Raw genomic sequence first — 24,144 nt, 5'->3', positions numbered from 1 at the left:
TACTTAAGTTTTTTGGTTTGAATTTTATGTAAACTTCCATATATACGTTCGTCTTTGACCAAAACAAAAGGGTTAATAATAAGAAGTAATAATTAAGACTAAGAATAATTATGATTGGCTTCTCTGAATGATCAACACCCAAGATTTTCACTCACTTATTATTACTCATTTTCAGTTTTCTTGGCTCTATCGTTGTCAGAGTCACAACATGGTAGCACAGTTTAGAGGGAAAAAAAATGATCAAGCTGCTTTGTTGAACTGTTCATGAATTGCATTAAAACAAAACTACTATATATACCTATTCTTCTGGTTAGTTAATCATTACATGTAATTTAAAGCAATGCCACTAATTAATAAGTGGACAATATTGGAACAAATTGAGTTGTCCTCTTCAGTAGTACAATATATATCTAGTCAGGAATCTACATTTTTGGAAGTAAATATTTTTCGTCTTTTTCACTGTTCTCTTCTTTAAAATATGACGCACAGATGAGTAACCAGCTAACCTTAGCTAGCCGGTAATTATTAGTGGGAACTATCTTACTCATCATCATACAAAGCAAAAGAAACGAGTCAGTTTAAATTTTCTCAAAAATTGTAGATCATCATCAACTGGTTCCATCACTTCCATTTTAGACATTGTTTTCATCGAATATTTCCCCAACTTAACAATTATACCAATATTATTGTTTATTATATACATGGGAGCTACTACAACGAATCATTTTTTTTTTTTCTGTGCATCATTTTTCTATTTCGGCACCTGAATCGTTATAATACCAAATTTTTTTATATGATGGGGTACATTATAGCTATTTAGAACGTTCTACAAATTTTCAAGAAATTCTGAATAAATTATGATACCGAAATAAGGTCTAAACTATCTGTTGCACGCATGCTTGTTTTTTGTGTACGCGTGTAAAATTTGACAATTTAAAATCTGTTTTCCGCTTCATAAACTATTCAGAATTTCTTGAAAATTTGCAGAATATTCTAAATACCTATAATATATACAGTTATATAAAAAAAATTTGGACTATATCTATCCAGGTGCCGAAATAGAAAAATAATGCTCCGATATTGCAAAAAAAAGATGCGTTATAGTCATTTCATATATATATATATATATATATATGAAAATTACAATTTCACAGCATTTTTTTTCTAAAAAATTGATGCATGTATATCCAAAAATTACATTTATTGATCACGAAGATCACATTTCTCATTTATTGTGTGTATAGTTTTGTTACTTTCTTGTAAGAGCTACTAGTTTGAGATTATAATTGCTTTCACATATAAAAAGACAAGACAAACGAGCTTACTAGTACAAACCATGCATTGTTCATTGGTAGCATATTAATGTGTGGAATCTTCACTAGACTTCTTCATATGTTGATGGTTATATATGAGAATTATTTATGGTTATCAATATGTAGCTCCACATCACTATATAAACATATTACCTCATTATGACTATATCGACTCATCATGTCTTTTGTCTTTGGTGGTGCTAGCTAGTGCATGTCCTTTTAAAATAAAAATCAAATTAAGAGTAAATAGTAAAAAAAAAAAAGTACAAAAACTATCCAAATAAAAAGAAACTAGAGCAAAGGACTGCCCCCGCCGTCCGATGATCGATCGGGTGGTGGGTGGAAGCTTAAGCAATTAGTTGATGAACATCATCTTATTAGCTAGTAAGATTGGCTAGGCATTATTTACAGTAAAATCTCTATATATAAATACTCTATATAAGAATAATTTTTATTTTATTATAAAAAAAATTGGTCCCAATTTGAGCCAATTATAAATAAAAATAACCTCTAAAATGTAATTAATTATACTTTTTTTAAGTCTCGTATTAAGAAAATATACCTCTATATAGTAATAATTATATATACAGCCAAATAAATATATATTATGTAATTTATTTGTACACAAATAAAAAATTCAATGATTTATTCTATATTTGAATTACTTAAGTTACCTTTAAATATATAATAATTATTAGAGAATTTTATTGTTATTGTTGTTAAAGTTGATACTTTTAAGTCTTTGGAAATTTTTTGTACTAATACCTATATTCAGTTATAATTTCTCAATTATAATAAAATTAATTTGGTCCCAAAACTATTATAGAGAGGTTACAATATGTATATTACATTGAAAAAAAAAACTACATAAAGCATAGTCAAATAATCTCAAGAATCATATCTTTCTACGACAATAAAATCTATATATATATATATACTCAGGCACAATCACTGATTTGATGATTTTATTCACTTTTTTGTCGCAATATGTATGAATCCTCCTATCACCATGTAGAATATGAAATAAAATGTAAAGAGTATATTTTGAACCTCTATATGTGTTTCTCTCTATGATTGTTAATTAGCTTTTTATTTCATCATTTATCTTTATTTCATTTCTTAATTTACTTTTCTAAATTCTTATAATATTATTTATTTATTTTTCCTAAACTTTAATATAGATCAATCAATAGCACTTCGGTCCTAACAGTTTTGTTCCCCAAAATCTTTTAATAGAATAGATTACTTGAGATCAAGTTTTACTGCAAAAAGACATTTAAGATTAAAAAAAAATTAGTTTAAACTACTTGTTATCCTACTATTCAAGCTAGATTGGTGAGGAAAAATAACTGACAGCGACGTAGATATTAGAGTATAGTGAGAATATTGAACCACCTCACGGAGATCCTTAAGAGATACAATCACCACATTATTATTATTATTATTATTTACAATACAATATATATATAATGTTATGTTAAATAGCCCCAACTTCACAATTGTAACCCCAAGTCAAAGATTGTCCACTAATAAAGATATGTCTTAATTTAGTACGTCCTTCAAAAGAAAGTAGTGTCAAACAACTTCCAAGAGGGAACAGAAATAGACCACCATAAAACAGGTTAACAATTACAACCCAACATATATAAGGCAAAATATATATTATAATATAACAATATACAAATATATTTATACAAATTATTTACAAGCAAATGAGGATTTAAATCAAACCACTGCCCTATTGATGGTAACAAAGCCAAGAGTCCCACCACCTCTGCTAGAACAAAGGAAATACTGTCGTCGCTAAAGGATATTTTTCTTGTAGTAAGAGATAATGTGTTTGAAAAGTACATACTCTTTTTTTTCATATGCTTATAAGCTATCCTTTAGTGATAACTTTTTAGTCACAACATATGTATTATGTGACTAAATCTCACTTTTAGTCACAATAAAAAATTACTTGTGACTATAAAGTCATACTTAATAACAAATTGTCGCTAATGTAGCTTTAGTCACAACGTATTAATTTTAGTGATAAATTTTGTTGTGACTAAAAATACACATTTAGTGATAACAAATTGTAATTTTTGTGACTAATACTTTTAGCCAAAAACTTTTTAGTGATGACATAAGTAAGATAATTTTTCTTTAGTCACAAATTTTTTACTTGTAGTCATAGATTTTATTGTGATGCAAACTAAGATTTTTTGCAGTTATATATATTTATAGGACAATTTTTCTATAAGGGCTTCACTTTAAGCCCTACCGATAGGGTTCTCATTGTTTCTCAACTCGTGAACAGTTTTCGGCGTGATATTTTTTTATGACCGTGTATATTGTAGCTATTTAGAGCATCCTACAAATTTTCAGAAAATTCTGAATAGTTTATAGTATTGAAAACTAGGTTCAAACATGCTGTTTTTCACATGCATAAAAAAAATTATTCACCCGTGTAACATGTTTGAACTTAGTTTTCGGTACTGTAAATTCTTCGAAATTTTCTGAAAATTTGCAGGATATTCTAAATAGCTATAATATACACGGTCATAAAAAAAATTTGCGCCGAAAACTATTCATGAGTCAAAAACACTGAGAGTCCTTAGGTCTTAAAGTGAACCCTTGAGAGAATTCCCCTTTATTTATAATCTAGATCTTTTAATTAACGATTTAATATATATACGGAAAAATTTAAAGTTCATATGTCAACGTCAATAAGACTGATCAAAGAGTTCTCCTAATACTAATATTTTTATTATTCGACGAAAACGTTGTCGATCTTACAGCCATAACTTATTTGATTATTTCAAAGCAGTAAGAATACTAATTAATATATACTGGAATAAGGTATATGTGCATTCGAAATATTATATAATAAATTTGTTACATATGACCATGTTTTGAAAATATAAACTCATATTTTAAATTAATATGATTGATTGAAAAATATGTAAAATGTTTTATTAATTTGAAAAAGAAGATCAATTGAATAGATTATGAGAATTTTTAATGAATTGTAGTTAAGAGATCATATATATTGCACAATGTTAACACCACAAGTCATATCATATATACTACTTGTCTTTCTTACTAAGAAAAACAGTATAAGAACTAATTTGGAAGCAGTAGTCCCCTTATTTTTATTTTTTTCATACCCTCATTTTTTTTAAAATGTCTTTTTTAACTATACTAAAAAATATAAAATTTAGTGTATGATCATCCCTACCCTAAACCTTACATTAATTATTAAAGATAAAATACCACCTAGCATTTTATGTGTAATTACATTTAAAATCGAGTGTCAATTATTTAATATAATAATTAATATTACAAATATTCTAAATTACATACATGTAGTGTTTGATACTTTAAATTATCTTACAAAACTAGCTCGGACGTAAATTTCTGCTTCGTAAAGAGGGATGTTGCTCTAAATATATAGCGCAACACTAAAGCGGGCCGAAGAGATTTTCTTAATAGAATTGCACATAAAATATCATTATTATATAATATTGAACACTTTAAAGTGTAATGTTTTATAAGCACTAATAAAAAAACTATAATATATAATAATCAAATCGTTCAAGTGTCAATAGAAAGAAACCCTAATCAATAAGTGAGACAAATATAAATATATAATTTTATTATTTATAGAAATATACAACTAACTAAAAGAAGAATCCCTATTCTTACTAGTTAATATGTTTGGTGCACAGCTATAATACTAGGCCGAGAGGCTTTGATATTAAAGCAAGCCGATTTGTGGCCAAATGTTGTCCATGACTTAGAATTGAGCAGATTAAGCCGTCAGGTGCTTAAAAGTGAAAGTCATTTGTTGAATTGACTGGAGAAAGTAGTCTCATTATTTTTTTATTTTTTCAAAAACAAAAAAATAGAGAGATTAAACAATTGGGGTTATATATATATATATATATTATGTATTGAAGATATATAGTATTATATAGATGATCAGTCTATGGAAGAGACAGATTGTTGATAAGAAGGCCAATGAAATTGCAGCCCTTGTTATGTATATATATAGCCTAGCTCTAATAGCTGTAACTGAGGAACAGTACTAGATCGATAGGTTAAGCTGGACTGTAAATAAGATATGCTCACCCCACTTGGTTTTCAAATCAGAGATCAGTTTGGTTAGTAATGGAGCTCTCATTAAACATCGTCTACTCAAATCCAAGGACCCATCTCAGTCTGCTTGTGCTTAACCTGATTTGGTTATACATCTGAAACCTAGCTATACCTACTATAGTAGATAAGAATCCACTCTTGTCTATTTTTAGTTTATATTAATATATGATTTATAATATTCTACTAGGATATATATAGAGCCATAATAATCTACTCTATTATATAATAAGTTCAATCAATTCTACAAAACTTGATGAACTCTGCCCTTTATTATCATGATGCCCTAGCCATGGCGTGTACCAATAATGTTGGAGATCCTATAATTGTTTTTTTTATATATATATATATATTTAATACTGAAGCCTCTCTTGTGTGATTCCAAGAGAAATTAAATAAATAAAAACCGCTGTACTGTCTGCAAAGATACATAGCACCAGTGAGAGAAAAGAGAGATGTTTATGTGTATAGAAAAATAATATATATATTTATAAACATTGATGTTTGTGAAATTTATTATATGAATATATATATAGATATATAGATATTTATATATAAAGGGTTCTGAAGGACACTAAAAAAGTTGCATCCAAGGTGTCAATAAGGGTAGAGAAAATCAGAGAGAGGGAGAGAGTTCAAGGACAATATAATAGCTGCAGGCAAAAGTAGACGGCTATATATTGAATCCATTCATACATGCAAACACTAACACATGAGTGATCAATATGTTTAAAGCTGCATATGCTGCTCTTAGGGTACTAAATTTATATATACAGATCTCTCTCTATATATATACATATATTATTATATATAAAGGGTTTACATAACTTTTTGGTATCTTTCTTATTTTAATACCTATTTTATATTATCAGATAATCATCTGTTTTGAACTCAACAATTTTGACTTTTTTTCTTCCTCTCACAAAGTCAGTTTGACATTTAGGAGAGTCCTAGAAACTTCAAAAATTCAAACTATTTTTGAGTTGAGGGTAAAATATTAATTTAGTACCATTTTTTCAAATATGCGATCTACTCATTTGTTTTGATAAATATGATAATTTGAATTCTTTGTTTTACAAAAATATCAAATAGTACTATAAATTTGATTTTGGTAAAAATATTTTCAAATATAATATTTTATTCTCAACTCCTCTCGACTACCTTCTTTGGTACTATAAACCTATCTCATTTTCAACGATCTAAGAATTATTTTTACAATTGAAAATATTTTGACAAAAATCAAATGTAATAAGATACGTATTATTTTGATTATTTTGTAAAATACAGATTCGATTCGAATTGTCATTTAACAAAATACAATAATCAGTTACGTACTCACATAAAACGCAAAGGTCGGTCAAACTAATATTTTTCATTATTTTTTTTACCAAATTACAAAATGGTCTTGTTTGTAATTAATTGGAACTGATCGGTATTAAAAATTACAATTAATGAAGTGATTTTCTTGCTTTCAAATTTTAATGATCGCCTCCAATTCCTTTTAGCAGCTTTGGCAGTAAAAAATTCTGTCACTTGTGTAACTCCATACATATAATGTTGAGACGCCGCGCGTGTCTAATATATTGTCTTTTTTTTGTTTATTTTGCTAATCTCTATGATCTGTTTTTGTGAGCGCAAAGTACTATCCATATAGATGAAAATTAAAGAAAAAAAAAATTAAACTGCTTCTTTCTCTTTTCTACTCACAATCATTTTAATAAGAATATATGTATGTGCATAAATAAATTCTATGCTTAGCTCGTTATGTCCAATCAAAATGCAGTCATGCATATATCTATATGTGTATATCTATATATATATATTGTTGGCATAGTCGACAGTGGCAGATCGATTAGAAGGGAATTTGTTCTTTTTTTTTCTTCTTGTTTTTGTAATTTGTACATGTCATGTGTGAGTTGACTGATTTAATTTTTAATGTCTCTCCTTTGCTATATCTTTGTTTAAAATTAGGTCTTATATCAACTCATAAAGGACTAATAATTATCTAAGCTGAAAAAGCACTAAACTGAGTACAAATATATAAAAAAAAGAAGCTGCCTTCCAATTATTAATATTTATTTTCTCTGATAAATTAAGCATTACGATCTAGCTATGTAGCTATAGCTAGAGACGACTCAAACATGCATGTGAGAGTAGGGTCAACATTAAGGTACAATCTATACTTAAAAACAATGCAGTTTAGCTATAGAGGTAGGTGTGTGTTGTACCTTTGGTTCCACAACTAATAATGATGTATATTAGTACTTCTGGTATATAGATAACATTGCTGCAATTAAAAAAACATTTTCAAATCACTGAAAAAAGCTGGATAAAAAAAAAGATGACTTAGATTGCTATTAATCTAAATGATCCTTTTTGTTATATATATTATAATTCTTGTATGTACGTAGTATAAAATAATAAGAGTTGAATTATTGGGGGATTATGGAAAAAGGGTTCATGAAAGTTGAGGAGATAGTGATGTTAGTGATGAACCACCTTGAACTGATCTATACGACGACTATTCATACCAACTATATATCTCTATAGCTATAGCTACATTTAATTTTAAAAGAAAACAAATCAGACACACCCACCTCTCATAATAATTAGTCTATATATACAAGTCCAATAAAGACAGTTTTTCTATTATACAATATTGGGAAAATCTGCAATAGGGGCAGTGGGGATATTTTTTCCATGTGATTTTTGTTATGAACGTGAATATTATAGTTATTTAGAGCATTTTACAAATTTTTATAAAATTTTGAATAATTTACCGTGTTGAAAACTAGGTTTAAAATAAGTTGTTGCATTGATGACTTATTTTTTTAAACGTGTGGAAAACAACATGTTTGAAATTAGTTTTCGGAACTGTAAATTATTCAAAATTTTCTAAAAGTTTGTAGGATAATGCTCTATAAAACTACTATATTTTGGTAACACAAAAAGCCCCATCGGAGCCCCTGCAGCATAATCCCCTATATATATTGGACAATTCTTATATAGAGACTTCACTTTAAGCCCTATCAGTGAGGCTCTCATTGTTCTCGATCTTTGAACAATTTTCAGCGCGATTTTTTTTTATGACCGTGTATATTGTAGTGATTTAGAAATCCTGCAAATTTTTATAAAATTTCGAATAGTTTACAGTACCGAAAACTAGATTTAAACATATTGTTGCACGAGGGACTAATTTTTTTTTATGCACATGGAAAATAACATATTTGAACTTAGTTTTCTAAGTATTCAGAATTTTCTAAAAAAATTCAGGATGCTTTAAATAACTACAATATACATGGTCATACAAAAAATCATATCGAAAATTATTCACAGGTCAAGAATACTAAAAAGACCGAATAATTCTCCTATATAATGTTGTAAATGATTATGAATTTCTGCCCCTAAATATATAAGGTTTTAAATGATTATGAAAAAAGAGAGTATATGGAGTATCTATATATATATATATATATATTAGAAATGAATAGATATAGATTACAGTAGCAGAGATCTCTGAATTAAGAGAGACCGATCGACCAATGGAAATATGTCCGTGTTAAAAACGAAGTTCAAGACAGAAAACGACTGCTCATTTCAACGAAAATCAATGTGGGTTCTTTGTTAGGGTTAGATCACGCGGTTGGAGGGGCTCAGAGAGACCATCTCCTCTTATGGCATGCTATGATTCCAAACCAGGTTTTCTGTGTGTGTATACACACACACACACACACACACACAGCTAATAGATCTGTCTTTATTACTTCTCTGCTACTAAACCTACGTTACATCTTTGTCACTCTCACACACAACACACTCCCTCTGTCACAGTGAATATATGTACGGCCTCTAGTGTGTGTGCCTTTCTTTCTTTCTTTCTTTCTTTCTCTCACAACTGTTAATTTTGCTGAAATTTCATGCATGCATGACTACTCTACTGTGTCTTTTGTGAAACACACAGACGTGGGTTTAATTTGTGGTTGCATGAGACACCATGCTTATTCTCTCATATTTATATCCTTCGTTGAGATCTGTGATCCATACATCTCAACATTATCCATCTATCTATATATTATATTATATTTTTTTCATCTAATTATGATTAAGTATAAAAAAAATCATATCAAAGTATATATAATATTATATAAATGATCTCTCTACTGCTACAATATCTACATAATTAATTACTAATAGATTTTTTTTTCATTAGAAATGATTTTTTTTTTTTTTGGAATTTTGCACTTGTAAATTGTTCTTTGTATTATTATTACATAAAACACATTATAGCAACTACAAAATTTGTTATCATTAAAATAAAATAAAATTTGTAATGAGCAATGGTGCACATTGGTGACCATTTTTTTACCGTCTTCATTATTTGCTTCACTACTATTTGTAAGGGACAATACGGACCTACATAGAATTCATCTATTTTAAAAAATATGTTCTTATTTTTTTTTTCAATTAATTTTTATATTTTGCCTTCTTGTCTATATATATAAATAATAATATGTCATTGTCGACATATATTTTATCTATTTGAATGATTTTGTCGTGTCTTATTCATTGTATAACATATGGGTTCTATTGCGTTACAAAACAATGAATATTGTGTGTATCAATCTAGGTTTGACAAATTACCTATTTTAAAGTGCTTTGAATTAGAAAATTCGTATCAGAATATCATTTTTATTTTATTTTATTAAAACAAATTTACATATATTAAATATGTTTTTTATGAGACTAATAAAGTGATCAAACAAAAATATTATATTATATAATATATATTGTTGTGTATATATATTGTAACTACTTTATTTAGCGAAGATTCAAATTATAATAATAATAGTATTATATATTGTTCATGATATAATCACAAATATATTAAATTTAAGTTATCTCAAAACTCTCACTTTTTATGTCTTTAATTAATTTAAACTTACTAAAATAAATATCTAATAAATATAAATTATAAAAATATTTTTTGAGTAAAAATAAATTTTAAGAATTAAATATTGTTAATTTTATTACAATATTAATTTAATTTAAATATTTTTTATTTTGAGTAATATATAATAAATAAGTTTATTGCAAAGTTTTTTCAAAAAGTTAATTTTAGAAAAAGTTAAAATCTGAGTTTTGCCAATTTTAGCTTCTACTTTAGTTTTTGCATAAATTATTTAATAAACTATTTTCTGATTGTTTAACAAACAAAGTTATTTCATAACTTTTTCAAAAATTGTCACAAACGGAAACCTATATCATGTGTGCATATATATAATTATTTATTTTACATAATTTTATTAGCCCAGCTAAGTGTAGCAAAAAGACTTTCAAATTTGTGTTTGGATACTTACTACTAAATCTTAATTTAATTTTATAGAATTAGGTACTGTTCAATTGTATATAATAATAAAGATATTTTCTTAGGTACACTTCCCTGCCAGAGAAAAGCTTCTCAAAACATAAATCCATAATAAGTACTATAATGCAAAAAGCTGTCTAATTATTAAAAACAAACACTGCTTTCATAATAAAGAAAGGTGAGATTAGATATGAAGATTCAGCTAGCTAGAGAGGCATGCAGTAAATTTGTATATATATATATATATATATGGGTCTCTCTAGCTAACATGGAAATTGAATAATAATAATATTAAAAAAAAAAATCTAGGGGAACTCAACTTCTTGTAAGGTCGATAGGGGATTGTGTCTCTGGCAAAGCAAACAAGAATGTTTTGGTTTGTTCTGACTAATATTGTCAAAACTTTTTTGTTGGGTTTGATTTGGGTTATTTAGGGTTCAGCTTTTGTGAACCAATTGAGTTCTGCCACCTCATTATTGTTAATAAGGACTACGACCTTTTTTTTTTGTTTTTTGTTTTGTTTTGGTCTGTAAAAATACTAATTTATTTTTTCTCCTGTTTTATTAAACAAAAACTACTAAGAGAGGGGTCAAAAAGGTCATTGAGAGAGATAAACTTTCGGATGAAGTTTTACTCTTTATTAAAACTTGTTTAGCAAGGAAATGAGTGCATCTAATTAGTCACCTTAATTAGAAAACTTCCCATAGAATGTTTGATGTCTTATTATATTATACTTGTATTTGTATATAAATACACAACATGTTAATAAAAATTAATACCAGATATAATGTATATAAAAATATGTTATATAATAAAATCTAGATAAATTGGTGAAAATAACCTCGTTTTTTTAAGTGATTTTGCACTCTAGTCTACTTTTGATAATTTTTTGTAAACTAGCCTCTGTCTAAAATTCGACCAGTTGTCTAAATTTTTTGACCGGCTGTTTTAATTTTTCGATCACCTGTCTAAATTTTCGACTAGCTGTCAAAATTATGAAAAGCAATTTTGCAAATAATTATTAAAACTAAGCTAAAATGCAAAATTATTTTTAAAAAATAGAGAATTTTGCCAAAAGACCCTAAAATCTAATATATGCAATACAATAGAATATAATATGGAGAACAAACTTACCCTAAGTTAATTACTACCATGCAATCAGCTCAGAGGAGATAGGGTTATCTTTAATGAGTCCCAAATAGCATAAAGCTACACTTCTGTCACCTGTAATAATGAGAAGCTCTATCCAATCTTACTGAACCTATCTCTAGCCACAACACTAGTATATATTGCATGCATTTTCATTCTCATCATTTACTAAAGCATCCACAATTATTAATTATCCTACCATCCATAGGGCACACTAGCAATGTAATCTTCTTTTGGGCATTGTTTGGACCTTAAATTTTAAGAGAGAAAAAAATTAAAATCCAAATAATTATATTTTCTCATGTTTGGATTGAATCAATAAATTAAGAATTCTTTTTCTATAAAAATTAAAACTTAAATGTAATATAATTTTTTTTAAATTTACAACAATTATAAATATTTACAAAAAAGAAAAATATTTGAACTTAGTTTTCGATACTGTAAATTATTCAGAATTTTTTGAAAATTTGCAGAATGCTCTAAATAGCTACAATATACACAGTCATAAAAAAATCACACCGAAAACTGTTTACGGTTCGAGAACACTGAGCGCCACACCGGTAGAGCTTATATATAATAATAGTACATAAGCTAGGTTCATAATAAATAATAATTTAATGGGAGTTCAGGCCAGCAGGCCTCTGTCTAGGGCCTCCAAATAAAAAAATCCCAATATTCAAAAATGCAATTTTTTTTCTTTACAAAATGGCATCATTATTTTACAAAAATAACATTTTATATATAAATATTGTAAAAATACCAAAATTTTCTTTGGGCCGCCAATGCCTAGGGCCCGCCCTCCAGCTAAGTAACATTGTTGATATTGTTAGATATATGTTTGGAGCGATACATATAGATTTATTAATGGGTATCTGATATATGGCAAACTTTGTGGCCTTTGTCTGGACTCTAGGCACTTGTTTCGATCAAATGCTGGTTATGACTCGACTAAAGTATGCACTATATCATCATGAATTAACTAATGTATAGCTTTGATTTAAAATTTATGTCATTCTTATACTTTAATTATTATGAAATAGTTTGTCCCAAATAGGATTAAACCCCATATCTTTTACTCGTACACTTATCCAACAGACCCCACAAATTACACAATCATTTTTTTTGTCATTAAGTTTATATAGATATTTACTACTAATCTTATAATTAATAAATCCTACTCAAATTATTGTTAGCTCAACCAATATATATTATTAATTAAAGGATTGTTTTTTTAGTGAATTAGATTGAATGTTATTTAAGTTAAATAGATAAGAGAAATATGATCCAATTTAATACAAATTACCTTAATTGAACATTTAAGTTAAACTCAATCAAACTAAATAATCCTTGAAGTTAATTAAACAAAGCAAAACAACCTTATAATCACGATCTACTTAAAAGAAATTACACTCAGTCTTGGTTTTGAGGTCTACCAAAATAATTAATCTATTTCTTGCATATTAATTAATATTAATACATCACCATACTCATTAAGAATCAAAGGGCCCATTTGATGAAGCCAAAATCCCAAATTTCAACTCTTCAAGATTCCTTTTACTTTTATTCTCAAATCTTTTGTAGGACAATCCCAATTTCAACATTCACAACCAAGGTCAAGCACTTAAATCGTTAAAGGACATGGCTATGGCTAAAGACGTGGGACTAAGAAGAAAAAATTTTGTGGCTAATTTATCTCCTTAATTAATTGTTTTATTCTATCCTAACATGTAAATTTTTGTTTCAGCAACTGGATGCATCAGACACACCTCTTATATATAAGTAAATCAAATCTTGCTATTTGAAAATTATAAAATAAAATGTAATGTTATAATATATAACCAACATACAAAACATCGACGGTATTCACAAAGCTTGATCATTTGCACTTTCTCTAATAACAAGCAGAAAGTGAGGTTACCTTAAGTCCCACCAGGAGAGTTTTGCCACACTGAAATCACAGGATACCCAGAGCTTAGTATTCTTTCCACCTGTTCTTCAAATCATGAACTATGATGATCTTCCTTCCTCTGACTTCAATGATCCAAATTTAACATTCACCAGCTCTGCAGCTGCTCGGGCAGAAGCAGTCGCCCGTTCTGCAGAGGCAAGCGCAGCTCTAGCTCTTTCCAAGATATCGGAGGATGTCTGTAGTCTTGTTGTCTCCATTTTGACATCTCTAACTGCTGCTGCTGCATTATCATATTTAATTGAAGCTTGAAATTCATTAGTACCAGATGAAGGCATCTTACTCGGAGAATTTGGAAGTCGAGGCTGTTGAGATTCTTGTATTATATGGTTAGGCAAAGTTGGAATTGCCCCATGGGAGTTTGATGAGTTAAACAAGCCCTGATATGTGGGAGGCTGCAACTGTCCAGCTCCACCACTTATTGGCTTTGATCCACCCTGAAGTCATTGAAGGCACAGATTGAATATTATGATTCTATAATAAAGTGATTATAAAGTTAACAGGTAGAACTTCCTATTTGCTGTACTAGTTTAAATGGCCCCAAGGTTGGTAATGAATTTCGAAAGAAGTTCATCGTTATTCAGGTCAATTACCCCATTTTGAGCTGTAAAATCATAACAATAGTAAACTGATAAAGAAGTTTCAACTCATGTTTACATGCATCTGTGCAGGGCGGTTCTCCCTCAAAAAAGAAAACTGATAATTTTTCTTAGATATTCCCAAACAAAATAACTATCAACAATATAATACATAAACATAAAATAAATCAAATGCTGTTTTTTGCATTGTTTGAGTCTGTTTCTAACTAATGTGATAACTTTAATTTTGTTTGGAAGGTTCATTATCAGTTGAAATTCTTTCATAAGATTTTAATAAGTACAACTTTTTAACTAAGGCACATTAAACATTTATAAGTACAATTTTTTTGGCCAAATAATGTTTAAGGGCAAATACTTACAAGACATGAATAGTGTGAAATTTATGGAGGGCATTCAGTGCATAAAAAAAATCATGGGTGTAATTCAAATAAAATTTGAGTAAATGAGGCTCCACTAATTGGATCATGAAAATGTGTGCACACAAAGTATCCAATAAGCAACGGATATTTCAGCACACAATCACCAGAGACCATATTCTGAAAAAGATATACATGACTATGCCCAAATATGGAACCTAAATAATCAACTGCATATGAAGAGTGGAAACTAAACTCGTACCACATCCAGAACTGTGTCAGATAAAACTCAGGCAAGGCAAGAGCAGGCAATAGAATCAACTAATGAAATGTGTGTAATAATAGTTGATCGTTACTAATATATTTATTGGAGTGTTGTGTGAGAATGAAAAAACATATAGATAATGTGTGAAGGTACCAGCAAATCTTCATGTCTTTTACCAAGTTCGGCTTCAGCATTAGAAGAATCCCATTCCAGATTGTACTCTCGTGCAATGTCTTTCAACACTTTGAGCTTCACCTCAGGAGATGGAGCACTAACTGAAAGCTTTTCAATTATCTGTAGTTGCAATATCAAAAGAAATGGAAATGCATCAATTTTACAAGTACAAACATTGTACAGATATATTATAAAGTGGCAATGCATTAAATTCACTTAACAGTACGGTTTACACCAGAATCAGGACGAAGCTCAGACACAGATGAGACAAATGTCTTTCCATACTTCGTATTAAACAAATTCTTGATATGCAACAAATCTGGGACATCTGAACATCGAGGAGCAGCAAATATTATGCTTGATATAGCTTCTTGCAGCTCTATTGGACACTCCCTGTTATGTGACTAATGATTGTCAAAACGCATCGGTTGGTATACAAATAGTTTACTAGACATCGAGTGGATTACAAGAATTCAAATGCCTCCAAGTTCAATTAAAAGACGATGCAAAGTGTGAGGAAAAAAAGGAAGAGCGTCAGATTAAAAATCCTATTATTATTGGTCATACTAGAAATAATTAGCAGGATATAGAGTGAAGTTTCCTACTATTATTGGTCATACTAGAACATATAGAATTCATTTGGAAAAGCTTTCACAATAATATCTACTACACTGAGCATATTGTCCTGTCAAATTTGATACATGATATGATAGAATGCTAAGAAAAATAAGATCTCAAATTCTACTCTTATCAAGTGTTTGACCTTTTCTCTTGTGTACATTAAAATCATGTGGCGAATTTCTTAATCACAAACTTTCTATTACAGTGTCTTTGTAAATAATCACAGTAAAAAAAGATATAATAGTAGCACACAATACTTGGAGAACTTGAAATTTCATCAAGGTGGGGTAAAGTAAATGCTAGACAGAAAGCAACATAATAAAGTTATACAGAAATAGATAGGCACCACCAACCAAGACTTATAAAATCTCACTGTATAATAAAAAATAAGAGAAACCTTCAATAAAAAAGAAATCGTGCACTACATATTGAACTTTCATAAACTAGCTTGGTTCAAAACCTTGCATCTGTGATACAAACATGTTTTCAGGCCTTAAAGGTAACAAGGATTACTACTCATTTCTATTATCTGAGATGTGTGGTAAGCTTGTATATCAAATGTCCAAGATTGGCATGCAAGACTCATCTCACTGCCCAAAATAGATGCTTAACATAAATGACTGTGGTTTAAAATTCAGCCAAAACTAAATTTGAAAATTGTTGATTAGGTGGTTTCCCTTCAATTACATTCAAGTCCACTTGAATTTAAGTGATATCATAGAGAGATCATGCAAATTATTTCTAATGGGAGCAACCCTAGAGAATCTAAGAATGCCACTTGTCCTTCATCGGTTCATTTCCTCCATCTACAAATACCGCATTCTGCAGCTTATCCTTCGTCGGTTCATTTCCTCTAAAGCTTTTGGCGTTTAAGCAGCTGGTAAGGGGCCATTTTTAGAAAATGACAAACGAAGGACAAGTGGGAAGTAAATTTTAGAGAAATTTGTAGTCCACTTATTTCTCTTTGTTAGTTGATTTCTAAATCTCCGTATTTATGGAAGTAGATTAAATCATAGAACCAAGTGAATCTTCTCTTATCATTACTATTGCTCTTTTCTCCATTTTTTGTATAGTTATTTCTTCCACTAGCTTTGTCATTATCATTGTGGTCATTGTTTCCCTGATTGTCGTTCTTTCACAAGGACAACCAAATTTTATATTATTATGTTTTATGGTTTTTCAATGAAGGTTTTGGAGTGATCAAGTTTACACAGCTAGGAGACATATCAAATTAGAAATTTGTCTATCTAATGCTCCAGTTCTTCATTATTTTGAGCTACAACACAAGCTAAGCATATCGTAAATTCTCCATGTTAAAGAAATTTCTGATAACAAATGGATTTACCTCTGGTTATCAATAATGGGTACACGTGCAAGAATAAATTCACAGAAGAGCTCTAAAATCTCATAGGCAGCCCATATATTATGTTCTCGTATGACATGCTCCACCTGACCAAAACACCAATTGCATAGGATAACTTATCACATTCAGAAAATGATGATCAAAACCCATTAAAGGCTTACAAGTACTCAAGGCATACCCGAATTCGAGCTATAGCTTCTTGGCCAGCCTGCAAAAATTGAGCTATCTCCTTGCGCATATTTTTGGTCTGTGAATCTCTCTTGTTTTGCAGCAATTTGATGCGTGCGATAGCCAAATTCAAACTTGTTTTGCTTCAAAATTAGGCCATTCAATTCAAATTTTCAAGACAATCTAAAGCAAGAAACTTTCTAAAGACATTGATAAATTGCACAAAAACTTAACCAAATATTGCACTAAATCTTCAATCGAAAGAAACCCATGTCCAGAACTGTAGTAATAAGAACTGGGCATCTCCCAGAACAAAGTAATTCTCTTCTTATGATGCCAATCGAACACCACAATTTCACAAGATATAAAAGGTTATTGCAAAGTTTGATCAATCCAATTATAAGAACAAACCCCAAAATTTAAGACAGTGATATCAAATTGGCATCAATGAATTAATTCACAAAAGAAAAAGAAAAAGAAGAGAAAACTGGTAAAAGTGGGAGAGAGCTGAAATGTAAAACTAACCATTTTGCACCAAATACACCTCTATTGAAGAGCTGGTTTAGGATAGACATTGAAGCCCAAGTGAGTGAGAGAGAAAGAGAGAGATTTGAGTTAAGGCACTGTTATCACTATCACTATTCTATTCTGAATCTCTGATCTACCATTGCCATTGAAGGTTCTGAACACCCGAGCTGTGTGTCGAACAATACCATTGCTTTACTTTACTCATCAAAACAGAACGTCGTTGGGGTAAAGAGTCAAGTCCTATTACAAGTTGTGTTTAAAAAAATAACAATTAAAAGCATTTCAACAACAAAAAATAATTATTTGGCTAATCTTTTTCAAAAATAATTTTTAAATTAAATTGGAAGATTAATAATTATATTCAAAATGAGAGAATATTATGAAAGTCTGTCATAAATAATGAAAGAGAGTAGAGAAAGAGACAGAAAGTGGGGAATTAAAAAATAAAATGAGAAAGAATGAGTATTAATTTTTTTTAATTTTATATTTTATGAAAAATAAAAAATTATTTTAAAAACAATATTCAAACACATTTTGTTTCTAAAAACGAACAAAATTATTTTCTATTCTCATTTTAGAAAATACAAATTTAAAAACAAAAAATAAAGAATAACACCACCCAAGTTCTAAAAATTTTAACATAGACGATTTTAAATGCCACAATTTGAAATATATACAACATTTTCAAAATAAATACACAAATAACGCAATGAATTTATATTACACAAATTATCTATTCACTAAACCTATAGCCAGGTGTAATATGCTCTGATTTCCTATAAATTAAGGGCCTTTTTGAAAAGTAGACTAGTTTTGAGTTTTTATCACTTTAAGGACTTGGTTTATCAAATTATACATGAGTTTATCAATTTTAGAAAGATTGTGAGTGCCTGTATCAGAAACCAAATGTAGGCTATTAACTCTAATTGAGTAATTTTTTCAAGTTAACTTAATGATACGTGCACTTAAAATTTACACTCAAATATTACACACAGTGATGTAGTAGTTTAGTATAGTCAATCGCATTTATTAATACTGAGACTTACTGTTTTAAAAAATACGTCACTGTAATGTTTTGGTGCATATTTTGAGTGCACGTATCATTACTCATTATATTATATAAATATAAGTTTGATTTTGAATCCATCTCAAGCAGATTACAATTTTGTTCTAATTTAACACATCAAATCATGCACCCAAAATTTGTAAAGTTACTTCCTGGATTATGATTTATATTGGACTCACCTAATGTATGAAGAAGTGAGTTTTGATATTAATATATATATATATATAGGTTCACTGAACTGAGTCCTGCATATACTTGTAAGATTTGATGTGATTTTCTTTTTATTAAAGAGGGGAAGGTTGATACATGGACATAGAAGAAGATAGTTAAAGAAACAGAATGTCAAGGGTTTTCAAACTTGCATAACAACTTGGGAGAAATAGAAAGAAGAAGAGCAGTAAAACATGAATGGTCAAGGAGGTTTAATTAGTTCTGTTTATAAGAACTCCGAAAATCCAGCCAAGTGATAATATCATTAAGGACAGTCAAAATTCTCTCATCAGGTTCTCCTTCAAGAATGCAGTGATAACCTTCTTCGTATAGTTTAAGAGTTTTGTCTTTGCTAGAGGCCTTCTCGTACAAAAATTGGCTCACTTGAGGATCTGTCACTCTATCTTTAGCTCCATGAAGAATTAGCAATGGAGATGAGACCTGCGACACGAAATGTAGTACTCAGACGGGGAAGCACCGCCCTGCATTATGAAGTATCTTGAGGACATAACAAATGAAAACTCACCTCCTCCAGACGCCTTTCAATTTCGCTAGTAGCATCAAGTAGTTCCACTGCTGTTCTTAGTCTTGTTTGGTCACTGTAACATATCACGTTGTAGACGGCCTAAATAGGAGACAAACGATATAAGTTAGAAGACTCAAAAAAAAGCATGAAACAATTCAGATAGTTTTAAAATATTGATGTTTCATCCGAATGCCGGTTCTAGGGCCCTTTATATGTTTTGATTTCGGGTCTTCCTGCTGAAATCTAGAATCTTAAGAGAAAAGGAAAGTTTAACCAGGAGTGTTCTTGTTCATTATACAAATGATGCCAAATACCAACGTTTAATGCCAACCGATATGACATCTTTTAGTCTACCCAGTCAATAACTACAATTAAGTCAAAGAATGTGAAATGCGACATGAAATGGTACCCAAATATGACAGGACTCGGCATGATTACAAATTCACATAGAATCAAGTAATGAAATTTGTGACAGTAATGGAAGGACAAACCATTTCCCTTTTCCTCTCTTCTCGGAAGGCAAGCTCAGCTAGATCTTTCTGTGGAATAAGCTTTGCCTTTGGCAATACTCTTGACATAAGTGTTAATATCTTCAAAACTGGTGGTGGAGGTTTCATGTCTTCTGCAATCTTACAGCAACCCAAGGTCAGAAATTTAACTGTGAGCACTAATGGTAGATATTTATAAAGTTCGAGCAGCTAGAATGTGCCAAAGTGATGGTGAGCTGTCATCAATAAGATGTGATAAACAAGCTGAAAATTAATACCATGCATATAATAAAGTGGCCAAGTTTGGATTTAAATATTTGATGTATCTTATGACAACATAAATCAATTGACCTTGAAAACATACTTTCAATTCGGTTTGCTGAAAACCAAATAATTAGTGACAGTATATAGTTGATAAAAAAAAAGTAATGTAAATTAGGAAAGATGAAGGTGACCATTAAAAGCTCATGAAATCTAAAAAAAGAAAAATTATAAGGAACAATGATAGCTTACTTTACACATAGGGGCCACAAGTATCACTCCATCCCATTCATATGGCACCTTTAGATGAACTTTGAGAGTAACAGCACCCCCCATGGACTGTCCCAATATAAATTGGGGTAAACCTTTCAATTCAGGTCTTTCTACCAATTTGGAAGATAATCAACAAGAGCTTTGTTTTTTGAGAAATGAATTTATAAAGATTTGTTTCATTAAATATTGATAGGCAACACATGAATGAATGACTCACGTTTAATCTTTCTGTAGATTTCAGTGACATTGTCGGCTAATTCGTCGAAGCTATGAATGTAACCGTGCAGCCCTTCAGAAAGACCAAAGCCTGGATGATCCAAAGCATAAACGGCATACCCAGCTGCAGCAATATGCCTGGCAATACCTGAATACAAAAAACTTGTCATTCATCATCTATGGACTGCAAAAATAGATCGAACAAATAAATAATGCTAAAGAAAGAAAGAAAATATAATGAAGGTCACTAATGATTACATAAAAGAAGTAATGACAAACCTTCAAAGAAGAAAGTGCAAGTATCACCATAGCCATGGCAAAAGAACAAAGCACCTTTGACTGGAACACCTTGTTCTGGTATCCATTTCTTACAAAAGATTTCCAGTCCCCTTGAATTCCTCTCATACCACTACAATCCCGGAGAAGATAAATAAATACATTTAAGGCATAAGTGTATTTTCTTTTTTTAAAATTCAACCTGCTAAACCCAAGATTTGATATGGTTGCCACTAAAACTAAGATAACAAGGTTATAAAAGAACAAAAGTGCAAACCAAATGTTAAGTCTAAGGCTCATTCCAAGGGTTTTATTTTTGTTTGTTTTCATTTCCTATGGCTGAATTAATAGCTTTGGCTTTTTATAAGCAAAATGAAAGGTGGGTATTTTCTCAAGCTATCCCTTAAAAAGACAAGACTTATAAAATAAACATAAAACTAGTTCATTTTCATTCTATTGACATATTGATATTTTTCCCAAGAAACAAACAGAGAACATGCCAAAATACACAAATTGTCAAACAAACAATACTGATGCTTACCTCTTTAGTTCTGATCCCGGAAGGAGCCAACTACCCACCAATCAATACCGGTCCAAGAGTCCAACAAAAATCAAAACATCAGTAAAAATAATCACCGAAACGAATCAAACACTTGTAAATTCGAGGCTAAAAAACTATGGCAACTAAAGCCCAAAACCAACCTTGAACAAACAATGATCAAGCTGTTGTTGAACCTCAGTGAAAGCCAATCGAACCCTTCTGCGAGCAGGAGCTTGGTCAAGATTCTGAGAAGCGATCAGATTAAGCCCCTGGCTTACGCCTTCGATGGCCGGTTTTTTCTTCGCAGTGACTGTCAGGAGCTTTATTCTCCTGGGAGCTGAAAAAGTGATTTTCGGACTCAAAATCGGCCGAGAAAAAAAGGGTAGTTGATGGTTTGGAGTTTGGGAGGTGGGAGAGGAGAGAAAATGCTCCATTGTTGTCATAGATGTGAATCTGAGAGGCCGAGCCACCTCCATAACTATAACTTTATACAACTTTGTTAGGCGTAAAGTTCAAAAACGGAAATCAGATCAGACCAACCACAGCTCTCTTAAACGAGTCAACGTTTTACTTTTGTTTAAAAACTATACTAAAAGAAGAGCACTTAATAATTTAAAATTACACGTTTACTTCATGCACATGTACCACGTCACGTGCTCACTTTATTTTATTTTAATTTATTTAAAAATTTCAATAACAAGAAAAAATATATTTAACGGTGCCGTCCAATGGTAGATAATTTTCACACCTTCGTAACTATTTTGTAAACGGCGCCGTCCACTACCTGATGTAACATAACTAGATAATTATAGTGTGGTGTCCTTGAGCTTAACTCAGTATTTTCTATTTGGAATCTCATTATCGAATGTTCAAAAACAAACAAAGTAAATAAAACTAATATCATGCTTGGTCCCAAGATGTGTGTTTCCAACACTGTCTCGTTATCTTTTACAAAATATTATTGGGACACGTGTCCCTTAACTTGGGAATTTATTTATTATCTTGAGTTTATGTGGCTAAATAAATTTTGTTGTTCTTTGATTATGATCAATGTTTCCTTAAGTAAAAATGGAGTGATTTGGATAATTTCTATATTGGGTGTACTTGGTTTTTATAATAAGAGTATTTATTGGGGACTTTATAAAGTCCCACATGAATTAAAAAATAATAATAATAATAATAATAGTATAAATACATGTTTATTTGTACGAGTTTTTTTAACTTTCTCTTTCTCATTCTTCGTTGTTGTGATAATCACGGAGTTGGGCTTTATTCCTTTATAAAATCACATTTTTGTATGTAATTAATTCATTATCAATAAAGTAGTAGAAATCATTTTGTTCAATTAAATTGCGTTGTTTATATGTTTTATTACATGATTAATTATTATTAATACAAACATTTATAAAATCTCGAGCATATGTATAGTTACAATTATAGTGATTCGGTCACAATGAATTATAATTGTAATTATATGTTCAAAAGCATTCTGTCCTAAGATTAAATCAGTACAAAGGATTTTTACTAATTGGGCAATCTACGATAAGATCTACTTACAAATCTGGCACTACAACAATTATGCCCATATATTACATTAAAATATAGCATATTTTAATAAGTGTTATTGTCGCATGGAATGGAAAAAGACACGGAAAATGGGCGGTAAATGAAATAAACAGGCGCCAAATGAAACACAAAAGCAATCTCTAAGGTTGAATCCCTAATTACTCTACACGCCTCCTCTGTTTCTCTCTCACACTCAGTATCTCTCTCTCTCTCTCTCACTCGTTCAATCTTTTTTTCTTTCTCTCTGTTTGTTGCAGGTGTGTAACAAGGTGATGGGGCCTGCGGCTTGGGTCGTGTGACAGGGAGGCTCGACTCTTGGGTCTACGGCGTGGCTGGCTCGTGGGTGTGACGGTGCTTGCGGCGGTGGGTCTACGGCGTGGCTCGACTTGTGGGTCTACCACGGTCTTGTACCAGCTATCTGTTGTCTCTACAATCTGTTCCTGTTGTTCGTTGTCTTCCTCCGTCTCATCTACCACAACTTCCCTCCCCATGTTTCGCCGACTCCGACGGAGATTGACTTGCAGAGCAATGGTCCAGCAGGTTGTACATGGAGGAGCTCCAGCTGCTTACGCCCAAGAAATGGAGAGGCTAACCGCTAAAGAATCCCTTCTTCTTGCTGTGAGTCTCAAGTTTTAAGAATTTGTGTATTGTAGTTGATAAGACCTAGCATTTGAGCTTTGAATTTGGGATTATTTATTTATTCAGTTTAAGGAT

The 24,144-nt window shown here is 30.4% G+C and overlaps 2 protein-coding genes across 3 annotated transcripts; both read right to left on the bottom strand.

Annotated features, from left to right (window-relative positions):
* Positions 1-13,747: 13,747 nt before the first annotated feature.
* LOC133821947 (uncharacterized) lies at positions 13,748-18,287 on the bottom strand. The gene is made up of 6 exons (XM_062254132.1): positions 18,005-18,287; positions 17,490-17,622; positions 17,294-17,397; positions 15,549-15,720; positions 15,307-15,447; positions 13,748-14,370 (listed from the first exon to the last, which is right to left on the bottom strand). Exons 1-6 carry the CDS (start codon positions 18,052-18,054, stop codon positions 13,975-13,977), a joined length of 996 nt encoding a protein of 331 aa, XP_062110116.1. The 5' UTR covers positions 18,055-18,287; the 3' UTR covers positions 13,748-13,974.
* A 1,038-nt stretch (positions 18,288-19,325) lies between these two features.
* LOC133821946 (caffeoylshikimate esterase) lies at positions 19,326-22,414 on the bottom strand. 2 transcript variants are annotated; one of them, XM_062254130.1, is made up of 8 exons: positions 22,026-22,412; positions 21,865-21,894; positions 21,327-21,456; positions 21,049-21,195; positions 20,811-20,941; positions 20,301-20,438; positions 19,810-19,908; positions 19,326-19,724 (listed from the first exon to the last, which is right to left on the bottom strand). In XM_062254130.1, exons 1-8 carry the CDS (start codon positions 22,338-22,340, stop codon positions 19,500-19,502), a joined length of 1,215 nt encoding a protein of 404 aa, XP_062110114.1. In that variant the 5' UTR covers positions 22,341-22,412; the 3' UTR covers positions 19,326-19,499. The 2 variants fall into 2 exon arrangements, with proteins under 2 accessions (XP_062110114.1, XP_062110115.1); XM_062254131.1 differs by lacking the exon at positions 20,811-20,941 and having other exon boundaries at positions 20,301-20,431; positions 22,026-22,414.
* Positions 22,415-24,144: the final 1,730 nt, after the last annotated feature.

The sequence above is a fragment of the Humulus lupulus genome, chromosome 3, assembly GCF_963169125.1.
Source record: "Humulus lupulus chromosome 3, drHumLupu1.1, whole genome shotgun sequence".
Lineage (NCBI taxonomy): Eukaryota > Viridiplantae > Streptophyta > Magnoliopsida > Rosales > Cannabaceae > Humulus > Humulus lupulus.
Note: the sequence above shows the minus strand (reverse complement) of the source record. Positions and strands in the feature narration are given on the sequence as shown.